At 36.6% G+C, this 21,591-nt stretch overlaps 2 protein-coding genes across 6 annotated transcripts in view; one reads left to right on the top strand and one right to left on the bottom strand.

Moving 5' to 3' along the window:
* Nucleotides 1–21,591, bottom strand: part of LOC123313834 (constitutive coactivator of PPAR-gamma-like protein 1 homolog) — a 277,895-nt gene that overhangs the window by 141,755 nt on the left and 114,549 nt on the right. For 2 of the 4 annotated variants that reach the window (XM_044898880.1, XM_044898882.1), the window contains exons 7-9: nucleotides 7,800–7,912; nucleotides 7,655–7,748; nucleotides 7,175–7,297 (exon numbers count right to left, since the gene is read on the bottom strand). The exons of 1 other annotated variant lie outside the window; for it this stretch is intronic. In XM_044898880.1, coding sequence (XP_044754815.1) covers nucleotides 7,175–7,297; nucleotides 7,655–7,748; nucleotides 7,800–7,912 — 330 coding nt within the window. The remainder of the gene's footprint in view (nucleotides 1–7,174; nucleotides 7,298–7,654; nucleotides 7,749–7,799; nucleotides 7,913–21,591) is intronic. One more of the 4 variants, XM_044898881.1, reaches the window with a different exon arrangement.
* LOC123313835 lies at nucleotides 4,656–20,176 on the top strand. Of its 2 annotated transcripts, XM_044898886.1 has the most exons (3): nucleotides 4,656–5,080; nucleotides 6,313–6,615; nucleotides 20,083–20,176. In XM_044898886.1, the coding sequence occupies exons 1-2, from the start codon at nucleotides 5,055–5,057 to the stop codon at nucleotides 6,602–6,604; spliced, it is 318 nt and encodes a 105-aa protein (XP_044754821.1). In that variant the 5' UTR covers nucleotides 4,656–5,054; the 3' UTR covers nucleotides 6,605–6,615; nucleotides 20,083–20,176. The 2 variants fall into 2 exon arrangements, with proteins under 2 accessions (XP_044754821.1, XP_044754820.1); XM_044898885.1 differs by lacking the exon at nucleotides 20,083–20,176 and having other exon boundaries at nucleotides 6,313–7,139.

Here is a 21,591-nt window from a genome sequence, read left to right on the forward strand (position 1 = left end):
GAGAGCCTTTCATTCTGTGCAAAAATTCTTGGATGGTAATTATCAAAACAATGATTTCGAGTGACTTGCTACCTCTTAATTTTTATTTGTTGTTTTGTTTATATACTTGTAAAGAAAATTTATTCCTTTATTTTGATTGTTATGACTTGAGTCAGTTTTGTTCTGTGATTTTTATCACCTCGTTCTATTCCCTGTCATAAGAGATTGATGACATATTGTAATTATCAGCATTAAATGTCGTTTCTCTTTTACAGGTAAGATTTTGTACATAATGTTATATCAAATGAATTATGTAAATAATAAAAACAAAAATCTCTTTTACAGAGAAACTCAGTTGTGCTTTTAATCAACTCATCCTGAAATAATCTTATAAAACGACATTTCTTGACAAATTGAAGACGAAGATGTCTAAACTAAGGTTCACCTTCGAGGTAAAACCCTCTCAAGATGGAAAATCAAATCACATTGCCGTAACTTCTATCAACACTGAAGATGGCAGAATATTTTTGATACCAGAAGATTTTCAAGTGGTATTCTTCCATAAAGAAATCTGTGCTACAAAGAATTTTACAATAATCAAGAATACTTTGAAACGAAGACATCAATACAGGAATGTTTGGATAGCCTTAACAGAAGATATTAAAAAAATCTACTTTGATGAAGACGGTAACATGGTTTTCATAGATATGTACTTAGATGAAGCAAATCAACCAATAAGCAATTGTTCATCTAACACTACCCAAATATTGGATGAAAGCAATCCTATAGTCAAAATCTTGGAAAAACTGGTGGAAAATCAAGAGAAACAGAAGAAACAGAATGTGAGGCAAGCAGCCGAGAGATTTGTTCTTGAAAAATATGATGGTAGAACTACAGATTCATATCAATGGCTTGAATTTTTTGAAAAAGAATGCGATAGATTTGAAATAACTGATGATAGGGAAAAAATTGAGATATTCAGATTGTTTCTGGAGAAATCATGTGTGGACTGGTATAATTCCATGATGATAAAACTAACATTTGATTCTGAATGGTCAGATTGGAGGAATAATTTTTGCCAAACTTACGCTAACAAGGGCTGGTCTGCTAGTAGGTATGCGATATTTTTTAAATACCAAACTGGCTCTCTACTGGAATATGCTGTGAAAAAAGAAAAACTAATACTAGAGGTAAGAAAAAAAGTTGACCAGGGAACTCTAATAGACTTAATTGCTGCTGGCCTGCCCAATTTCATTGTGGATAGGATTAATAGAGAGGAAATTTTGGAAACATAAGATTTATTCAATGAAATTGGGAGGTTAGAACATCTTGTCAAGAATAGAACATTGAAACAAAAATCTGATGCAAAACCAAACCCAGAAAAGAAACATAAATGTAGCATTTGTGAAAAACTGAAAAAGGGAGTTCGTTATCATTTAGAATCTTCTTGTTGGTTCAATGAAAAGGACAAACGATCAAATCAAAAAAATCAAATCAAAATTGTTAATAACTCAGAAATAGAATGCGAACTTCAAGATGAGGATTCAAAAAAACTTGTAGTGCCGCCATGGATCAAAGTGAAATTAGTATTGAATAAAAACTAATTTGAAAACGATTAATGGCGTTAAACAAGCAAGTGGTATGGTATCACTTAATGTGAAAATTTTTGATATGGAAAAGAAAATGAATATTTTCGTTATAGATAAAACAAACTTCGATTATGATTTTCTGATTGGTTTAGATTGTAAAAAGAGTTTCTATTTAACACAAAATGAAAATTTAGAAATTAATCAAAGAAATCCAATAAGACATGTTACTATTTCTAAAGAAATAATTAATGAAAAATATGAAGAACACGGTTCTTCAAAAGCTGTTGAAAGTAAAATTGATATAAATGGAGGTGAATATTTGATCAATTTCAATGAGAATATCGAGACTAAACATTTCGAAGTTCATGTCAATCACCTGAACTATGATCAGCAATCAATAATAGATGAACTGATACAACAAAATTTATCTGTTTTTGCTAAAGACAAGTACGATGTGGGCACGGTATCGGGTTATGAAGCACATATTGATCTACTTGAAGAAAAATATTGCAGTAAGAGGCCATATCGCTGTACAATGGAAGATAGGAAAGAAATTGAACAGCAAATTGCCAAGTTGCTGGACAAAAAAGTCATAGAAGAATCGTACAGTCCTTTCGCAGCTCCAGTAACATTAGCGTTAAAAAGGGACGAAAACAAAAGATCAAGACTGTGTATGGACTTTCGAGACCTAAATAAAATAGTGGTTCCTCAGTCTCAACCATTCCCGCTAATCGAAGATCTAACTGAAAAAAGGAGAGATTGTAAGTTTTTCTCATCGCTTGACATAAATTCGGCCTTTTGGTCTATACCGCTAAGGGTCACAGACAGACCAAAGACGGCTTTTGTTACTCAAGAGGGCCATTTTCAATGGACATGTTTACCGTTTGGTCTCAAAACGTCGCCAGCGATATTCCAAAGAATAATGGGCAATATAATTAGAAAACACAAACTTTCCGGATTTACTGTGTGCTACATTGATGATATTCTGATCTTCTCAAAAACATTCTCAGAACATATCGAGCATTTGACACAATTGTTTCAAGCAATCAAAACAGAAGGATTCAGGTTAAAATTTGTGAAATGTAGATTTGCAGTTGATTCTGTAAAATATCTAGGTCATATAATTGAGAATTCTGTAAAGCCATTAAAAGACAATTTAACCTCAATAAGAAACTTTCCAGTGCCCAAGACTCAAAAAAATGTTAGACAATTTTTAGGTAAAATAAATTTTTATCACAAGTATGTACCAAACACAGCTATAACGCTAGATCCTTCACACAATCTCCTCAGAAAGGGAAAACCTTTTATTTGGACAAAAGAATGTCAAGAGTCATTCGATAAATTGAAGGATTTACTATGTACCCAGCCAGTATTGACAATTTTTGACCCAAGTCTCCCCATATACATATATACAGATGCAAGTTTACTGGGAGTAGGTGGAGTACTTAAGCAACCACAGGAAAATGGAGGAGAAAAACCAGTGGCATATTTTTCGAAAAAACTCAATGAGGTGCAAAAAAAAAGAAGGCAATTTACTTAGAATGCTTGGCCATTAAAGAATGTGTAAAATATTGGCAACATAAATTGATAGGAAGGAAGTTCACAGTTTTTTCGGACCATAAACCTTTGGAAAATATGAATTTGAAATCAAGGACTGACGAGGAACTTGGAGACCTTGCGTACTACCTATCACAATATGACTTTGATATCAAATATTCTCCTGGTAAAAATAATACCGAAGCTGACTGCCTCAGCAGAAATCCTGTTTTGGAAGCAGATGACAATTAAAAGTTGTGAATTTGATAAAACTAGAGGATATCTTGGAAGATCAAAAAAGAAACCCATATGTGCAAAGGAAAAAACCACAATTAATAACTAAACACAATGTTCACTATAAAAAAATTCGAAAAAAGGAGAAAATCATATTGTCAGAAAATTTCTGTAGGAAATTTATGGAAAATATGCATAAGACTTTATGTCATATAGGAATAAAACAGATGCAAAAAATGATTGGACCATATTATACGGCAAAAAATTTAACGGAAAATATAAAATCTGTGTGCAAAAATTGCAAGATATGCATCAAAAATAAAACAAGAGGTCAAAAAAAGTTTGGATTACTGTCTCATTTAGGGCCAGCCACAAAACCATTCGAAATCATGTCGATCGATACAATCGGAGGTTTTGGAGGATCTCGATCAACGAAAAAATACATGCATTTACTAGTTGATCACTTCACCAGATTTGCCTATATCCTTACTTCAAAAACCCAACACGCAACCGATTTCATTAAATTGGTGAATAACATTGGAGATGCGGAAAAAATTGGAACTGTGCTCACAGATATCCAGGCATTAATTCAAAGAAATTCAAAGAATTTTTGAATAAAAAACGCATAAATGTGATATTCACTGCTGTGAATTCACCCTTTTCTAATGGTTTGAATGAGAGATTGAATCAAACCTTAATAAATAAAATCAGGTGTAAAATTAATGAAGATGTCACTGTTTTGCCTAAAGAATTAAAAGAGAACATTTCTGAGCAAACTTTAACTGAAGATAGAAAAATTTCATTAAAAAACACATTAAAAAATCATGAATATAACGAGAAAATCTATAATAAAGGTCGTGAACATCTTGAACTCAATGTTGATGACATGGTGTTTGTTGAAAATGGAAACAGATTAAATAGGAAGAAACTTGACGAACTGAGAATTGGACCATATGAGATTGTCGAAAAACTATCGCCTTCGATTTATAGGGTTAATACCGGTCACAGGAAATCCGAGTCAAACCTTTTTCATATATCGAAACTAATCCCTGCACTAAAAAATAAAAACTAGAAAAGAAGCCGCATGAATAATATTTTGTGAATACTTTCTTCCCCATGGGGGGTGATGTAAAGAAAATTTATTCCTTTATTTTGATTGTTATGACTTGAGTTAGTTTTGTTCTGTGATTTTTATCACCTCGTTCTATTCCCTGTCATAAGAGATTGATGACATATTGTAATTATCAGCATTAAATGTCGTTTCTCTTTTACAGGTAAGATTATGTTCATAATGTTATATCAAATGAATAATGTAAATAATAAAAACAAAAATCTCTTTTACAGAGAAACTCAGTTGTGCTTTTAATCAACTCATCCTGAAATAATCTTATATACTTACGTTTTTGATTGTTATATGTGCCACCGTTTTTTGTATACACTGACACTTACTGCATGTTCAGTATAAATAAATCTTATCTTATCTTATCTTTTATATGTCTATCGGGTGTTATTATTCATGCAAAAACATCCAAATTATTTTGATGCTTATAGAACTACAAGCAAAACAAGACATACTGAACGTCTCCTCTATCCTCACCACTCTCTTTCTTCAACAGAGATTGAATATACATGGGAATCAAGTTGTTCAACGCTCTTCCAAGAGAATTCAAGTTGATAACTAGTTGCAATATGTTCAAGAAGAGATAACACACCCTGATGATGGAATGCGAGCCCTATAATTTGTAAGAATTTTTTGCCTTTTGTAAAACATTTAAGTAATGTATTTTTTATTCGACGAATTCAATTTTTATTATTTGTACTAATTATTTGAATTAATATATTATAACTTTAGCCTTGCGGCTTTCACACTCCTCTCCAGAGGAACATTCACTTATCCCAGATATCTCAGATATCAAAAGGATTAAGCTCTGTTGGAGCCCTTTCCAGGTTTTCGAGCTCCTCCGCTTCTTGCTGTCGGTTGGATTACTGATCCACCCGCACTTCCTCTCGAAGCAGACGGTGTTCCTCTGCATTCCCCATGTACTTGCGTACAGTTCTCGCCGTTCCCAGCAGTACCGCCTTCTGAATGACTCTATAGATATTTTCGTTCAGCTGAAGTTTATTCAAGTTCTCTAGTAGTTTCTTCGGTATCAGGCCTGTAGATGATATGACAATAGGGATGGTCTTGATATCTTTCAGCTTCCACTATCTCCTGGTTTGCTCCTCGAGATCACTGTACTTTGAAATTTTTTCAGTGTGTCTATCCAGAAGATTGCTGCTATTTGGAATCGCCACGTCGATAAATAGTTCTGTGTACTCATCCTTATTGAGCAATATGAGGTCTGGTCTATTGTGAGTTGTTTTCCGGTCTGTGAAAAACGTGCGTTCCCAGTAGAGCTTGTGATGTTCATTTTCCAATACAGCAACATAAACTACTCGATGGAGTTCTGACGAAGCAGCCTTGCTCAGGAAATATTTTCGAAGTCCTTCAATTTCCTGGGACATACGGTTGGACAAATCAACAATTCCTCTACCCCCAAGATGTCGTGGCAGCTCTGTCCGTTCTATTGAGCTTTTGGGGTGATGTTTATTGTGTTTAGTCAGCATCGTCCTTATTTTTCTCTGTAAGGCTGCTAAATCGGTGGTCGTCCAAGAGATGATACCGAATGAATAGCTCAGCGCCGAGCAAGCGTAGGTGTTAATCGCTTTTATGAGATTCTTGCTGTTAAGACCAGTTCTCATTATCCTTCTCAATCTTCGGGTGAACACCTCCGTTAATTCTTTCTTCATCTGGGTCTGATTGATTTTTCTTGCCTGTTTTATGCCTAGATACTTGTATGTGTCTCCTTCCTTAATTAATTATAATAATATTTTAATTATTATTATATTAATAATTGTATTATATTATTATTAAAAAGAAAGTTCGACAGAACCTCCAAACAGCGAGTGACCGAAAGAGTACTTGGTATTACAGCAAAGCTGTGGAAGGTGGTTTCAATGTTGTAGACTTGGTCTGGCTACACAACCCCCATCTGAAGATAGGATTATCACCTGTTAGTAATAGAAGGACTGCGAAGGATCATACAAGGCGATACAAAGGATCAACGATGTGTACTTTATCCAAAAACTACCCAGGAGAAAAGAAACCAGAGGTCCATCTAAATCGTTTGGCGAAGTACGATGCGAACTACGACGAACATGACGAAACTAATCTAAGAAGGACGACCACCCAGAAAGTGGATCCTGATGAAATGATTTTCGACTGAGATGGCACTGGGTGAGCAAGAATTGGATTTTCCATTAAGAAACAGCAGGATCTCTTTTCTCTGCCTGAAGATTATTTATCAAATTTATTAGAGTAAGATGCATATGTTTTACCATCGAAAACAACGCTGAGCATTACATTTCTAAAAAAATTTAAATATGCCAGGAAAAAAATCAGATGAAAATGGCGAATGTTAATCACATAACATTGACGTTACTGGCGTGGAGGAAAAAACTCGACGATTTAAGCAATGCCCTTGTGTTTTGTGATATCTTTTCCCTACTTACTTCACTTCAAAGACAGTGCAGATTTCAGTTCGTAACAGTTTGTTTGAATTTTAATCTTAATTTAAGTTGAGCCAAGTTTACTTAGATAATTCATTTGAAACATTTTTTGGGTCACTCTGTATAAGCATTATTTGTTACCACCAAATAATATGTCTTATTCAAAAACCCCTGTATACTGGAAGTAAGTACATACGTTTCTCTGCCAAATTTGAAAAAAAAAATACATAATTATAACGATGCAAGTTTTTGTGGATCATGTTGAAGGAATAGAAAACCTATCTTACCATTTTTAATAGCTCGTTTAGTGGTTGGATCTGTTGAGCATGAACTAATGATGTTAGTCAGCTTAACTTGGCCATTGATGCATCCGTTGAAATGTGAAAGATCAGATGAGAAATTAATCCCACCTGTGAAATATTCATATATTGTTAGTGCAAATGTTTGGTTTCAATGGTTTTATGCTGGAAAATATCGTACATATTGAATAAATAGTGTTCTATTGTTAAATAAACATGAGAAATAGCTATTTATCTGCCACTGGATCAACCCATGGTCAGATCAAAGTTATAAAATAATTAAGAAGTGGAATTAATGTCTGTGAAAATATAATCAATAAAGAAGTTCACGGCATGCAGACAATTATTAAATCCTTACCGGAGGTGTACTTTTTCAGAACTTAATTGTCTGCATGCCGCGAACTTCTTTATTGACTACTAAATAATTTTCTTGGAAGGTAAGAGCGTGAAGGGAAAGGATATTTTTACCTCTGTTTTTAATTGTTTCTTGAGAATTCGACAAAATATCAGAAGATATAACTACATTAGCTATCGCCATTTTATAATTCTGTAGTGTTTCGCGCTAAAACAAAAGTTTATTTCAGAATTAATCATAACCTTATACTTTTCTTACCTCTTGCTCTGTTGTTTCTGATGCAAAACCTCCTGTCGCAGCATTAGAATTCTCCTCTTCCAACTCGCGCCTCTCACTGAATTCTTTTGATTCTGTATTCTTCTCTTTGGTTACTGAAATTAAATTATTTTTATATATTCTAGAATCTAGATCGATTAACCTAATTTCATAGTTTCAATTCTCACTCAAATAATTCATTTTAATCCATCTGCATGGCTTCACCTATGACTAGTAGAACATCAATTGAATACATCTTGAAACTTGATTCAAATGAGTTATGGCCGTATGAACCGGTGACAAATTTTTAAAACTAAGCTTCAAAACTCGCATTTTAGAGCAGTTTTTGACGTTCTTTCGCCTTATCTTAATTGTTGTCGAATATCTTGTTTAACTAATATATTAAAACCTCATTTGGCAGAGAGATGTTTCTTGGAACATTGATGTTTTTTATTTTTTTCTTTTAAATGGATTAAATGAACGACTATGGAGAGTAAAGAGAAGGAGAACGATCGCTGCTTTGAGACCATATATTTTTTGTCCCTAAAATAGGGTAGTTCATTCTTTTGCCAACAAGCGCGCTGGCCATCACGGGATGGCGAAATTTTGATTTAAACTAATTGTAGGTGGCTGAGTGAATTGTCTTCCTGTTGACATATGATTAGAATATTATTGTTTTCAATTTTTGATAAGAGAACAACCATGGTGAAATGTTGAAGAGTGCGCTAGTGTAAGAGTGTTTTGGCATCGGAAAGAAAAGGAGAATAAAATTTTCGAGTGCATTTTTGAAAGAAAATTGGAAAAAACCTTACCTCGAGAATCGACTCGGAATCAATTTGTGTGTCATGAGCACTTTTACGATGAAGATATCAAAAAGATGATGGATTAATTATGAAAGAAATCAAAATTGTCATCCCTCGTGAGAAGTGGACTCTTCTAAATAAGAATGTCTAATCAATAAAACTACATGGTTCAGAAGTAGATATTCTTGAAGAATATTGTTGGCATAACATAATATATCGTTTATAACGGTTCTCAGCTGAGTATTGGAAACATAATCTACTCTAATACCTAAGTTTAAAATCTGAGATTGCTACCTTTTGTTGTCTTGATGTGTACTACTCCTCACTGCGAATTTATATAATTTTGAAGATTACAGTAAACTACTAACATACCTGTTTTTAATAAACAAACGTAGGTAAAATTTTTTTGACCAGTGATTTCTTTTGAATTTCATTTGATTTCGCATTTATTATGAGTGAATAAAGCTCATAACATAGTCCCCTTTATAATATGACATATATTTTATTGCATATAATTCAGAGAACTCATATTTAATATAGACTTGAAGAAAGGTATTTGAAAGATCATCAGAAAAACCACGATGACGCATAACCTAAAATAAAATGAAGGATGTTCATTTAAAATTGACGCTCAAATCCCCACCCCTTATCGATAAACGGGGACACATTTTTAGTACGGCGATCGTTCTCCTTCTCTCTACTCTCCATATATACGACGTACATATACTGGATCAGAGACAACTGTCTCTGTACTATATGTGTCAGCAAAATACTGTGGACTGTTACGGGACGTGTGGGGCGCGAGAGGTAGATGCTACACTAATCAAGGATCAGCTCAAGAGAGCAGTGTACGTGCCGTTTATTAGCGTCTACGCGTATATTTGTATTGGCGTGCAAAGTAATTAGACGTTTATATATTCTATTCTTAATAATTATGGAAAAAGAACAGAATTCGGCTCAATCTGAAATGTGTTGTTTCATTAGCTAATGCTACTATTTATTCATTACATAATTGTTTCGAATAGAGGACAAGCCTATAAACTCGAAGGTTATAGATTACATACATGCAACTGATGCGGATAAACGAAAATGAAAGCGAAAAATACAAAACTGAAATATCATATACAAAAAAAAAAGAAAATTATATATAACATCACAGTTCCTCATAGAGAGCACTTCCACCTGTCATAACTGATTTTGAAACCGTTTACCGAGGTCGATCGCACTACGCATTTAGGCAGACGGTTCCAGTTGTGAAATATGCGGTTAGGGAGAAAGTGTTGACGTTGGGAGGACTTGAAGTTTTCACGTTTCAGTTTGAAAATATGCCCTCGCAAGTTATTTCTATTCGGAGGAAACATACTGCCAATCCTCTCACCGAAGTGGCCCTGCATGGCTCGAAACGAGAAGATCAGGTCACCGCGCACTCGTCTCTCCTCGAAGAGTGACAAATCCATAGCAGAAAGTCGATGCTTCTATGAGGGTTGCATTGGACAATAATGAGCGCGAGTGGCCCATCGCTGTGTGGACTCAAGAATATCGCTTCGTGAGGCACCAGCAAACTGGACCGGCGCGGCGCCGGCGTTCTCAAGCGTTGGTCGGACGTATGTTTTGAAAATGATCCCGAAATTTCGGTCATCACAGCCTCTGAAGGATTTCTTGAACATGTAGGTAAGCTGTTTTGATTTGGCTGAGATACGATCAATATGGGCTAACCAACTAAGATTTTCCGAAATGGTTACGCCAAGGTCTTCAATCTGGGATACGGGAGTCAGTTATTCAGCATTGATAGTGTAACACAAACGAGGGTTGTTTTTGCCTATGTACATGAAGTACAAAGCATTTACTTGTGTTCAGGGGAAGCAACCATTCTTCGCACCATTTATTCAAGATGTTCAAGTCAGTCTGAAGATCAGCCTGATTTACTATGGGATTATTGTAAAGTTTGATGTCGTCGGCAAACTGTGACAGGGTGGATTTATACCGGAGTAGAAGATCGGAGGTGCAAAGAAGAAAGAGCAGAGGCCCCAGAACGGAGCCTTGAGGGACGCCAGATAGTATCGGCCAAGCGGATGAGGAGAATGCATCGCCAACACGTACGCGGTGCGAACGGCCAGTCAGGAAAGCTTTAATCCAAACGAGCAGCTCTCCCCGAACACCCAACTGCCAGAACATCCAACTTTGCCAGTAAACGGTTGTGCGGGACCCTGTCGAAAGCTTGGGAGAAAAAGCCAATCCGAGGGAATTGAACCTGTAATCATGGACTTGCGAAACATGATGGTAAGGGGGATTGTTAACGCGACAAAATTAATTAGTTGACTGTAATGATCAAATTGAAGTTTAATAAGAAATAATTTAAAATAAAAAAAATAAGTCACCAAAACGGTAATTCGACTCACCTTTCTACTTGCATCGACCATGCACTATATTCTCGATTATTTTCCGGAGTTTTCGAAATTTTCTCCTCGAAACAAACTCGACCGTAGAGAGAGAGATACTTTCTTCTTTTCTCCGGGATCAGTTTCGTCTTTCGCTGATTCACCGACGTTGTCAAATTTACCAGTTCTGGTGTAAATTTAAGGCAAACATTTCCGAGCATTGATCCATTCGCATAAGACACAAAAAAAAATATACATCCTGAATTCAGACAGGGATAGATAGGGCACTGGCACAACGCTTAAGAAGGAAAGGTGTAATTCCATCGCTGCCAGGAGCAGAAGAAATATTGAGCTTAGATAAGTGATGCTCCATAATTGCTTCATTGATTTCAACATTCAGTATTTCGTAGCAGCATCGGGGAAACTGTGGGGTTGGACTCGGATCAGGCGGATCAGGGAAAAATATTGAAAAACGACTTAGCTAGAATGTCCGCCGTCTCTTCAAAGCCGCAACTTAGACTGCCACAGTCATCCTTGACGTCCTGACTCACATTGGTGCTTAAAGATGATCTTACATATTTGTTCTTAGATGAGGCCAGTCCATTCTCAAAGTTCTTCTTCGAATTTCGCAAGGAGGTAGAGACAAAATTGGAGTAATTACGATGCGTAGTGAAGTCCGCTGTGGATCGAGTACGCAAGTCTCTTTGCCATAGAGATTTTTTCTTTCTTATCAGCTGAAATGAGTGATCGTTAATGCAAGGCTTCAGAGGATTCCATTTCTTCATCATAACCCGGGTGTTCGAGGAGACGATCTTATCCATTAGACTCGTAAAGGTCGTCCATTACTTGTCAATGCTATCGTGAGATGGAAGCAAGGAGTTCCAATCCAATGTCGTCAATTCAGCGGAGATGTTTTCATAATCGACCTTATTTATAGTCTTCATATCACGATGGTTGGCATTTGATGAAGGAAACTGCAATTCGGTGGAGAGCCAGAGCGTGACATGATCAGATTTACCAAAGGGATGCAGATAGCTGAGGTCTGAGGTAAGCAGAGGGTCAGAGACGAACACCAAGTCCAGACGGGATGGGGTTTGATCTTCTCTAAATCTGGTGCGTTGTGTTACAAGCTGTTGCAAACGGGAGTTAGAAACTAATTCGGAGTAAGGAAATGATTAATGAGACGCAGGGGTAACATGATCATCGGCCACTTCAGGTCGGGACAATTGAAGTCACCCGCAATGAAAATATTGTCGTAGGTTCTAGATGCTTAGGAGAGAAAATTAACGCAACTGAGGTCAGCAGGAATACACCCAACAAAGATTGATAATTGGTTGTTAGAAATTTTTAGGAAAATGTTATCGATGTCGGTTAAATTTTTATGTTTCAACCCTGTAAGAGTCGGTTATTTGTTTTTTGACATATATGCAAACGCCCCGGTAGCCAAGTGTGTCTTGAGTATCGGCTCTGTAGATAGTGTAACCGGGATAGGTGTAAGTCGATGATAAGGATTGTGTGTTTGCATATATGATGGGCCAAGAATTCAGGTAACCTAGTGTTTTGATTTCACACTGTTAGGTGGAGATGGAATGCTGACGATTTTCGAATTTCCTTCAACATACTTTATGGTGAGATTTGGTTCACCTGTGGATAATCTCTCTCTCAGCTCTGCTCTCATCGATATGTTAACTGGAACAATTGTTCCCTGGTTTTGTCGTCCTGAATCTTGACCGTACGGTACTGAGAGCTGCCCAGAATTGAGTTCCTTCTTCTAAGAATCGTCTGATCTATCTCGGGGTTGGTAAAGGACACCCTAATCCAACGAGGACGATTCCTGTCTCGAGACTGCAATTTAACTGTGTTGACAATGTGCCTACTGGAGGATGCGCTGATGAGATCGCAAATCTTCGAAACGGTGGCAGTGTCAGTAGCTTTATCGGATTCAGGAAAAAATTAGATTGAATGAACGTTTTATACGATCGATAACTTCCGGAACGATAACTTCCCTCGAGTCACTGGCAGAAGACGTACTCGAGTCAATATAATTGATTTTGTCCGACAAAGACGAGATGGTCTCACCGACCGCGACCTGAGTATCTTTCATGGTGGCTATTGCGCGCTTGCAAGAATCAATCTCAGATTTATGAGAGGTTAGAATTTCATAGTGACTGTCAACAGTGGCAGCACACATGTCGAGGCGAGCCATGAGATCATTCTGCCTCTTCTTGTCACGCTCTAAACTGGCTGTCATCTTGCGCATTTCATCCATCAGAAGCTCGAAATGTTTGGTGGTAAGACTCATCTCGGACGAACCTGATGGTGATGACGCAGGTGTGACGTGCACAAGAGACACAGCACGACGAGAGCTACCGGAATTACTGCGGAGTAGGCGCTCGCTAGAAGAGCAGGCTGGACAGCGCCATATTCCTTTACTTTCTTTTAGGAACTCAATTTCTTTGCTGCCCAAGTAAACACACTCAGGATGGAAAGATTTTTTGCATCTGGTGCAGAATGCTGAGAAATTTGAGTCGATAATTTGTTTGCTACAGTTACTGCAACTACATGGCGTTTTGAGATTGAAACGCGGTATAGGAATAGGGAAATACAAAAATTACTATTCACTTCCTTAGGCCTGTAAGAAAGACTTCGACACAATGGGAAGGCCACGGGCAGGGAAATACAAGGTAAAGAGTAGGAGGGAACAATATGTAGATGCTGCGAATGCGCAATACAATACAATACAACCCGGACACCCGATGCGTAATATGAAAGCAATAAGTAGCACACAGTGCGAGATCTCGGAGAACAAGCCGATCAAGGTCACGCCACCGGCGAACGGGAGAGTACGAATAGTGTTTGTGTAGACAATATTATCATATTATTATGATCGAATGAATTAAAAATGAATGTTCAGCCTGTATCAATGCAGGAAAAAAATATATAAATCCTCAACTGGAGGGTTTAGCTCACGATTAAACTGAAAATGGACCAATCTTCATTTGAAAATCGTACAAAATTAGAAGTTTCGCAGGAGCACGAAATAATAAGTTTTCACACCAGTATGCACGCATTGGATACTATTGCTGCAGTTTTCCTCTTGCTCATAATTTTGATAAATATATATCGATATTTATTTAATATACAAACAGAAATACATCCAATTACAGGGGTCAAAATTATAAAGATAATGATCTAGTTAACGCAGTCAACAACACAGAAGGAAAAAAAAACAATTAGCAAATGAGTACCTTCTACAATTATAAATTAACCAAAAAATTTTATCCATAATAAATTATGACATATATGAATCCATAATTATGACATATATATGCTCTTGAAAACAGCAGATGACAGATGGAAAATATCGATATTATTGATTTGATGGTTATAAAATCTAACTATTCTAAGAAATACAGAATTATAATAAAGTGAAGTTCGTGCTAGGGGAACAAAGAAAAGGTGTCTACGACGATTACTTACAAACCGGACATTAAAATGAATTTTTTCAATTAAGGGAAAATCAATAATCGTTGACTATACGGAACAAAAACATCCCATCGGAAACAACCCCTCTCTGTCTACCAATATCTGTCGAATTACCCCATAACATGATATTATACGATAGGTGACTAAATACTAAACTATAGTATACATTCATAAGTGAACACAAGGGAAGCAGATACCTGACTCGACTTAAAGCATAATTATAACTGTAAAGCTTTTTACATACTTCATCAACGTGTGAATCCCACTTCAAGTGTCTATCGATATTGATACCTAGGAACTTCGTGCAGTTCTTTGATGCAATGACAGAATCTGAATGTCGAACTACAAGGGTACTATCATTATTCGAAATGGAGAAGTAAATGCATTCGGTCTTGTTCACATTTATCATGATAGCGTTAACATGGCACCATTTAACGAAGCAATGAACCAACAAATCGCACAACACCTGTATTTCCTCCAAAGTATCGGCTAATGAAAAATCATCAGCAAACAAGATTGCTCTTAGCATTTTCCACAATTCTCGACGAGTTTTACAAAACAAACAAACAACTTCACCAAATTCTCAGGCAGAACGAAACAAAAGCGGTCCTAAGACAGAGCCCTGAGGCACACCCAACTGCAAATTATGTTTACTAGATGAATTATTCTGAACTCTAACGGATGGAACTCTACCTTCAAGATAACTTCGAATCCAGTCATGAAATATTCCCCTGAATCCAAGATTGTAACATTTGTCTAATATGAACTGAAAGGATATACTATCAAATGCTTTAGACAGATCAAAAAATAATCCAGCAACATATGAGCTCTTATCAAGGCAGTAGTATACAAATTCAAAAAATTCCAGAGTCCCAGTTTGAGTTGAGCGACCTGATCTGAAACCGTGCTGTGCAGAAGCAAGCAGTTGAAACCTATCAAGGAATTTCCTCATTCTATTGAACACCAATCGTTTAAACAGTTTGGAAAGACAGCTGAGAACAGAAATAGGTCTATAATTACCAATATCAGATACATCACCTTTTTTATGAACTGGAATAATAGTGGCCTTTTTTAGGAGATCAGGATAAACTCCTGTGGTAACCGACATGTTAACCAAATAGGCGAAATGCCGACTGATATCAGGATATCTTCAAGATTCGCGCAGAGATAAAATCAACACCTGAGTCATTCTTAAGAGATTTCAACACGTCAGCCACCTCATGATCCATAACTGGATGAAAGAAAAAGTTATTATTTGGCATACATGAAGTAGTACATGAAGTGGACAATGCATTATTATAGTAACGGTTGAGGCTTATCTTCGCAACCGTTGTAAAATGGTTGGCAAACATCGCAGCTACATTTCTGGGCTCATCGAACAAAACACCGTCAACAACAAGCTCAATGGATCTTTGATCAGTGTTTTTTCGTCCGGTCACAGTATTGACCAGATTCCACACAGTTTGTAGATTTATCAATAAGATTATGGTGGAAATCTAATTTAGCATTTCTTAACAGATTATTATAAGAATGTTTGGCTTTTTTGTACAAATTATAGGTAGATTCACTACTGAGATTGATATATATCTTTGACTTACCTTCCTACATCGGATCCCATTGCTCCTAGTTCGCCGACGACACTAAATTGTATGGTATTCCCAAGGATCAGACCTTACAGCGTGACTTGGACTCTATAGCACGTTGGTGCAAGGACTGGAAGCTGCCTCTAAATCTTGATAAATGTGTAGTTTTGCATATGGGTAACAACAACCCCCGTCTCCAGTACAATCTTTGCGGCAAACGAATTAATCCTACACGTAGCCACTGTGATCTTGGTATTGTTATAACAGACAGTTTATCTTGGTCGGAGCACATATTGTCCATTGTAAACAAGGCTTAAAGGTCTCTGTTTATGATCCAGAAGGCTTTTGGCAGGTGCGATCCAGCTACGTGTAGTGCTCTCTATAAGACCTATATTCGTCCTATCGTCCTACTCTGGAGTTCGCCGGACCAGTTTGGAGCCCAGTGTTGTGCCGCGACGCTGACATTCTCGAGAATTTGCAAAGGCGGGTCACGAGGTTACCCTACGGTGCACGCCGCCGTACCGATTACGACGCGAGGCTTGCTATAATGCATCTATCATCATTTGCTGACCGTAGAAGGCGCGGAGATCTTATTGTCACCTTCCGGGCCCTTCATGGACTTTTCGGTGTTGACTTGCGAAGTCTGTTCGAGATCAACCGAGACGAGCGTTTCCGCGGTCATTCGTTCAAACTCAGAAAGGAGAACTTTTCCACGGTTCGTAGGCAGCATTTTCTCACCAACCGTGTATTCCATTCCTGGAATGGTTTGCCTGAGGCTGTTGTTGGTTCCAGTTCGGTGAACGCATTCAAGAACTCGTACGATAGATGGCTCAGGCAGGAGTAGTGTGGTGGCAGCGGTTCGTGTCGGTCGTGACTGTTTTTTGTACCGTACCGCTTGTGGAACTTTTTGTTTTTTTGCTCTTTTTTTCGGAGTACTTATGGTTTTTCTTATTGTTTTTCCTATTGTTTTTTTTTTGGTAATTTTTTTTCTCCGTTGTTGTGAGTTTATAGGCTTTGCCTCTACTGTTTCTTTATTGTAATAATAATAATAATAATCAAAAAACATGTAGATGTAGAATTTCAAAACGATCTTTATAGATTCTCTGATTTTTGTTCAAGTCGTCATTTATTCTTGAATGCGGAAAAGTGCAGACACATAACATTCACCAAAAACGTGAACCCTTTGATACTTTCCCTCTCTGTCAGTGTTGTGCTCTGAATAAAGTGAAAGAAATCAAGAAATCAATCAAGAGTTTCCAAACAATTCAAAAATCTGGAGACATTCAAATTATTATTTTTCGCATTGGTGCATAGTAATGGTAGAGCATGGGCGTAGCCCGCCCCCGAAATAATATGGGTACATAATATTAGTTTCAAAGAGTCTCACTTTATATGTCAAAATCAGAAAAATTTTATTTCAAACCCCCCCCCGAAACTCAACCCTAGCTACGCCTATGTGGTAGAGTCTTTATTATTCAAAAGAGTATTTTGCGTATGATATTCAACGTGTCTGCACGATCCTCTTGTAGACCAGTTTTCCTGGAAAATAGGATATTGACATTGGCTTCCATTTTCATATTTAGATGTTTGGTTTTTGGCCAAGGAAAATGAGTAGTCTTGTAAAATTGTCAAGCTTTCATTCCCATAACACTAGGAATAAGGAAATATTGTCAATTCCCAAACATAGAACATCAAAATTTGAAATGCCACCTAAGTATCAGTGTATTAAGATGTTTAACCATCTACCTAGTAACATTCAGTCGCTCAATTCAATTAAATTAACTGGAATGGAACTACCATTCCATATACGCCACAAAATGGCGTGGCAGAACGATTGAATAGAACCGTTATGGAGAAAGCTCATAGTATGCTGCAGGATTCAGGTTTGACTGAAAAATTTTGGGCAGAAGCAGTTGAAACTGCAAATTATTTGAAAAAAAATCATTCACCTTCAAATTCTATAAAAGGAACTACACCCGAAGAAATGTGGAATAGTTACAAAGTTGATCTAAGCCATCTTCGAGTATTTGGTTGTAGAGCCTATAGTTTGACCCAAAAACATTTTAGAACTAAACTAGATCCCAAAGCAAAATCTTTTATAATGGTTGGTTACTGCGAAAATTCGAAAGTTTACAGATTAGTTTATTACTGAATCTAGATCTTAGAACATGTGAAAGGTTGTTCGAGTGAAGGTGCATTTATACCAAACGAGCATTGTTTTCGAACGTTTCCAAACGTTTTGAAATGTTTTCAAACGTTCGAAAACTCAGAATGGAAGGTGTTCACACAGCCCGCGCCTGTCCGAACGAGCGGTTGTTCTTGATAATTCAACGAGGTCTCTCTAAAGTGCACCGACATGGCGCCCTCATTATCTAAAATTGCAATTTCTACTGAATCTATAATAATCAGAGTCTCTGATAGTAATAATCTCTCAAATAAAAGAACTACGCAAAGGAGGAACAACCTGGGTGAATTCTTTTCTGAAAGGAAGAAATTATACCCAGCTGCTAGATGACTTGAGAGCGGACGAAACTGAACTTTTTAGAAATTTCTGCCGCATGTCATTATCGGACTTTAAGATATTACTCGCCAAAATTGAGGAAAAAGTGTCAAGAAAGACACCAATTATCGAGAGAGCATTCCAGCGTCGGTTAGACTGGCACTAACACTTCGATTTTTGGCTACAGGAGATTCATATGGAAGTGTCATCATGTACCTTTACCGAATTTCAAAACCATCAATATCGAAAATTATTACCGTCTGTCTGTGAAGCCATCGTAAATGGACTCCATTTCAAATGGATTGATTAATTATGAAATCATGATTCAAGAGATCTCACCAAAATTCAAAATAAATTAAATACTAAGACCCAATAACTTATCACGGTCCACCGGTGATTTCGATGATATGACGCCAGATGTGCAAGGAAATCCGAATCCCTTTGATGATTCGTCGGTTTACCGACATGAGACGGAACGGGATCGAGCTTTTTAAAACGTTTTGAAACAGGCTTCATAAACTTTATTCGGCGTCGATGAATGTTTACACCGCCTGTGCATATTGCGTGCATTGTTCGCAAACTGTGCCTTATAATGAAACGTTACTTTACCGGCATGTGGCGAAATGAGCTCGAGCTCTCTGAAACGTTCGAAAACGGGGTTTGCGAACTCTGTTCGGCGCCGAAGACTGTTTACACCGCCCGTACTACTGTTTGCAAACAGTGTTCGCGAATAATGCTCGTTTGGTATAAATGCGCCTTAATGATGCTGTTGATGATGCAGATTTTGATTCAGTGCATATTGTCAGTTTTGAAATTCTAAATGATTCGAATGAATGCAGCATTCCTAACAATGATTCCTCCACTATTATACAAACTGAATGTTCATCAAATGAAGTTGAAAATGAAGCGCATAGACAAACTTCTTTTATTCCAACTTCATCGAATGTTTGTTCACCGGATGATTCTGATTCTTCATCAGAAGTAATTATAAATTCTCTGGAAATAATCCGATTTCAAACGAGGAAGAAAATACAGAGGAAAATAGCAAACGATTAAGACTTGTTCCGACTTGGTTCAAACATTATGAAATGAATTATTTCTTACATTCTGCTTTGATAAGTCGTTATGAACCGAACACATATCAGGAAGCTATAAATTCTGAAAACAGAGATTGTTGTTTGGAGGCCATGAGAGAAGAATACAAATCTCTTATGTCTCATAAAGTCTGGAAATATGTTGATAGACCGAAAAATACCAACGTGATCAAATGTTAGTGGGTTTTCAAAGAAAAAAACCGATGAAGATGGTAATTTTTCGAGATATAAGGCTCGTTTAGTGGCAAAAGGTTTTACTCAACGATATGGCGTTGACTATGAGGAAACTTTTGCACCAGTGGTGAGACATTCCACATTACGCATGTTATTTGCTATAGGAGTTGAGTATGATATGGACATACAACATATCGATGTTAATACGACATTCTTAAATGTTGAACTTCACGAAACAATTTTTATGGAACAACCAACTGGTTTTCAGATTGAAGAGCAGAATAGAGTTTGTTTGCTGAAGAAGAGTCTATATGGCTTAAAAGAAGCCAGTAGAGCATGGAATGAGAAATTACGAAGTGTACTACAGTGTAATGGATTCGAACAACTCAAAAGAGAAAAGTGTGTTTATTTCAAAGATTCTGATGGTTTCAAAATCCTTATTGCTCTTTATGTCGATGACATATTCATATTCATCAATTGTAAAAAGGCCAAAGAACAATTTTCAAATATTTTGAATAATAATTCTTTAGTCCTGTCAAGCAGTTCTGGTTATGAAAGTTGAAAGAAATAGGGACAATGGTACGTTGAAATTATCTCAAAGTTACTAAATTGACCAATTATTGAAAAAGTATGGCATGGAAAATTGCTATCCAACTTCTACTCCAATGGAAGCCAATCTGAAATTGCAAAAAGCTTCAATTTGCGATCAACAGTTTCTTTATCAAGAATTGATTGAAAGCTTAATGTTTTATCGGTTTGTACTCGCCCAGATATTGCCTATTCTTGGAGTAAATTGAGCCAGTACAATACTTGTTTCGATAGGAGACATTGGTTACCAGCAAAACGTGTATTAAGATACTTATTGGGAACAAAAATCACGGTTTGTTCTTCAAAAAGGGAGACTGTAAAACCACAATTTCATGCGACGCTGATTGGGCTGGGGATAGGTTTTGTAACAAAACTTGGATCCTCTACTGTTAATTGGGAATCTCATTAGCAGCAGGCAATTGCATTCTCTAGGACTGAAGCAGAATATTATGCCTTGGGCGATGCTGTCAAAGAGGCTGAATTTATCAGAAATTTTTTCTCTGAACTGAAAATAATGAATTTGCATGAACCAATTATCATTTATAATGACAATCAGAGTACGCATAAAATTATTCATAATCAAAAACACATTGATCTAAGACATAATTTCATCCAAGAAGCCATTGAACGAGAGGAAATTGTTATTGAATATAAATCTTCAAATGAGTTAATTGCTGATCTTCTCACAAAAGCTCTTGGAAAAACAAAACATAAAATTTTCGGTAATGATTTTATTTGTTTGTTCATTTTGGATTTGTGAAATATTTTTCAATTAATGTTTTATATTTTAGTCGATTATGTATCTATTGTTAGATTTATTAACATATTCGACTAAGGGGCAGTGTTGAAATTGTATGATATCATCTAGAAAGTTTAGTTTGTCAATATGACAATAGTTGTTTAAATATAATTTTGATTGAACACGTAATTTTTATTTTCTGTTGATTGTTGTTTGAAAGTTGTCACTTTCTGGTAGCCAGCCAATTCGTGGGATCTTGGTAATATCTGCATGACTTCCAATTTCTTGAAAGAACGTATCTTCATTCAATGACAGATTACATTCCCACGTTCTAATGTTGAATCTTTCTTTACTTAAAAGTTTCTGAACTTCTTTTTTGATTCTATGTTCATCCCCTTTTTTGTGAGCTCTGGACAGAAAATCGTCAACGTAGAAGTCTTCAAGGATTAG

Source organism: Coccinella septempunctata, chromosome 5 (genome assembly GCF_907165205.1).
Source record: "Coccinella septempunctata chromosome 5, icCocSept1.1, whole genome shotgun sequence".
Lineage (NCBI taxonomy): Eukaryota > Metazoa > Arthropoda > Insecta > Coleoptera > Coccinellidae > Coccinella > Coccinella septempunctata.

What these genes read in the sequence shown, in the direction of transcription:
- LOC123313835 (XM_044898886.1), top strand. Translation starts at nt 5,055, where the DNA reads ATGATGGAATGCGAGCCCTATAATTT. An exon ending in GAATGCGAGCCCTATAATTT is followed by an intron (nt 5,081 to 6,312) that starts GTAAGAATTTTT and finishes TTGGTATTACAG; the next exon opens with CAAAGCTGTGGAAGGTGGTT.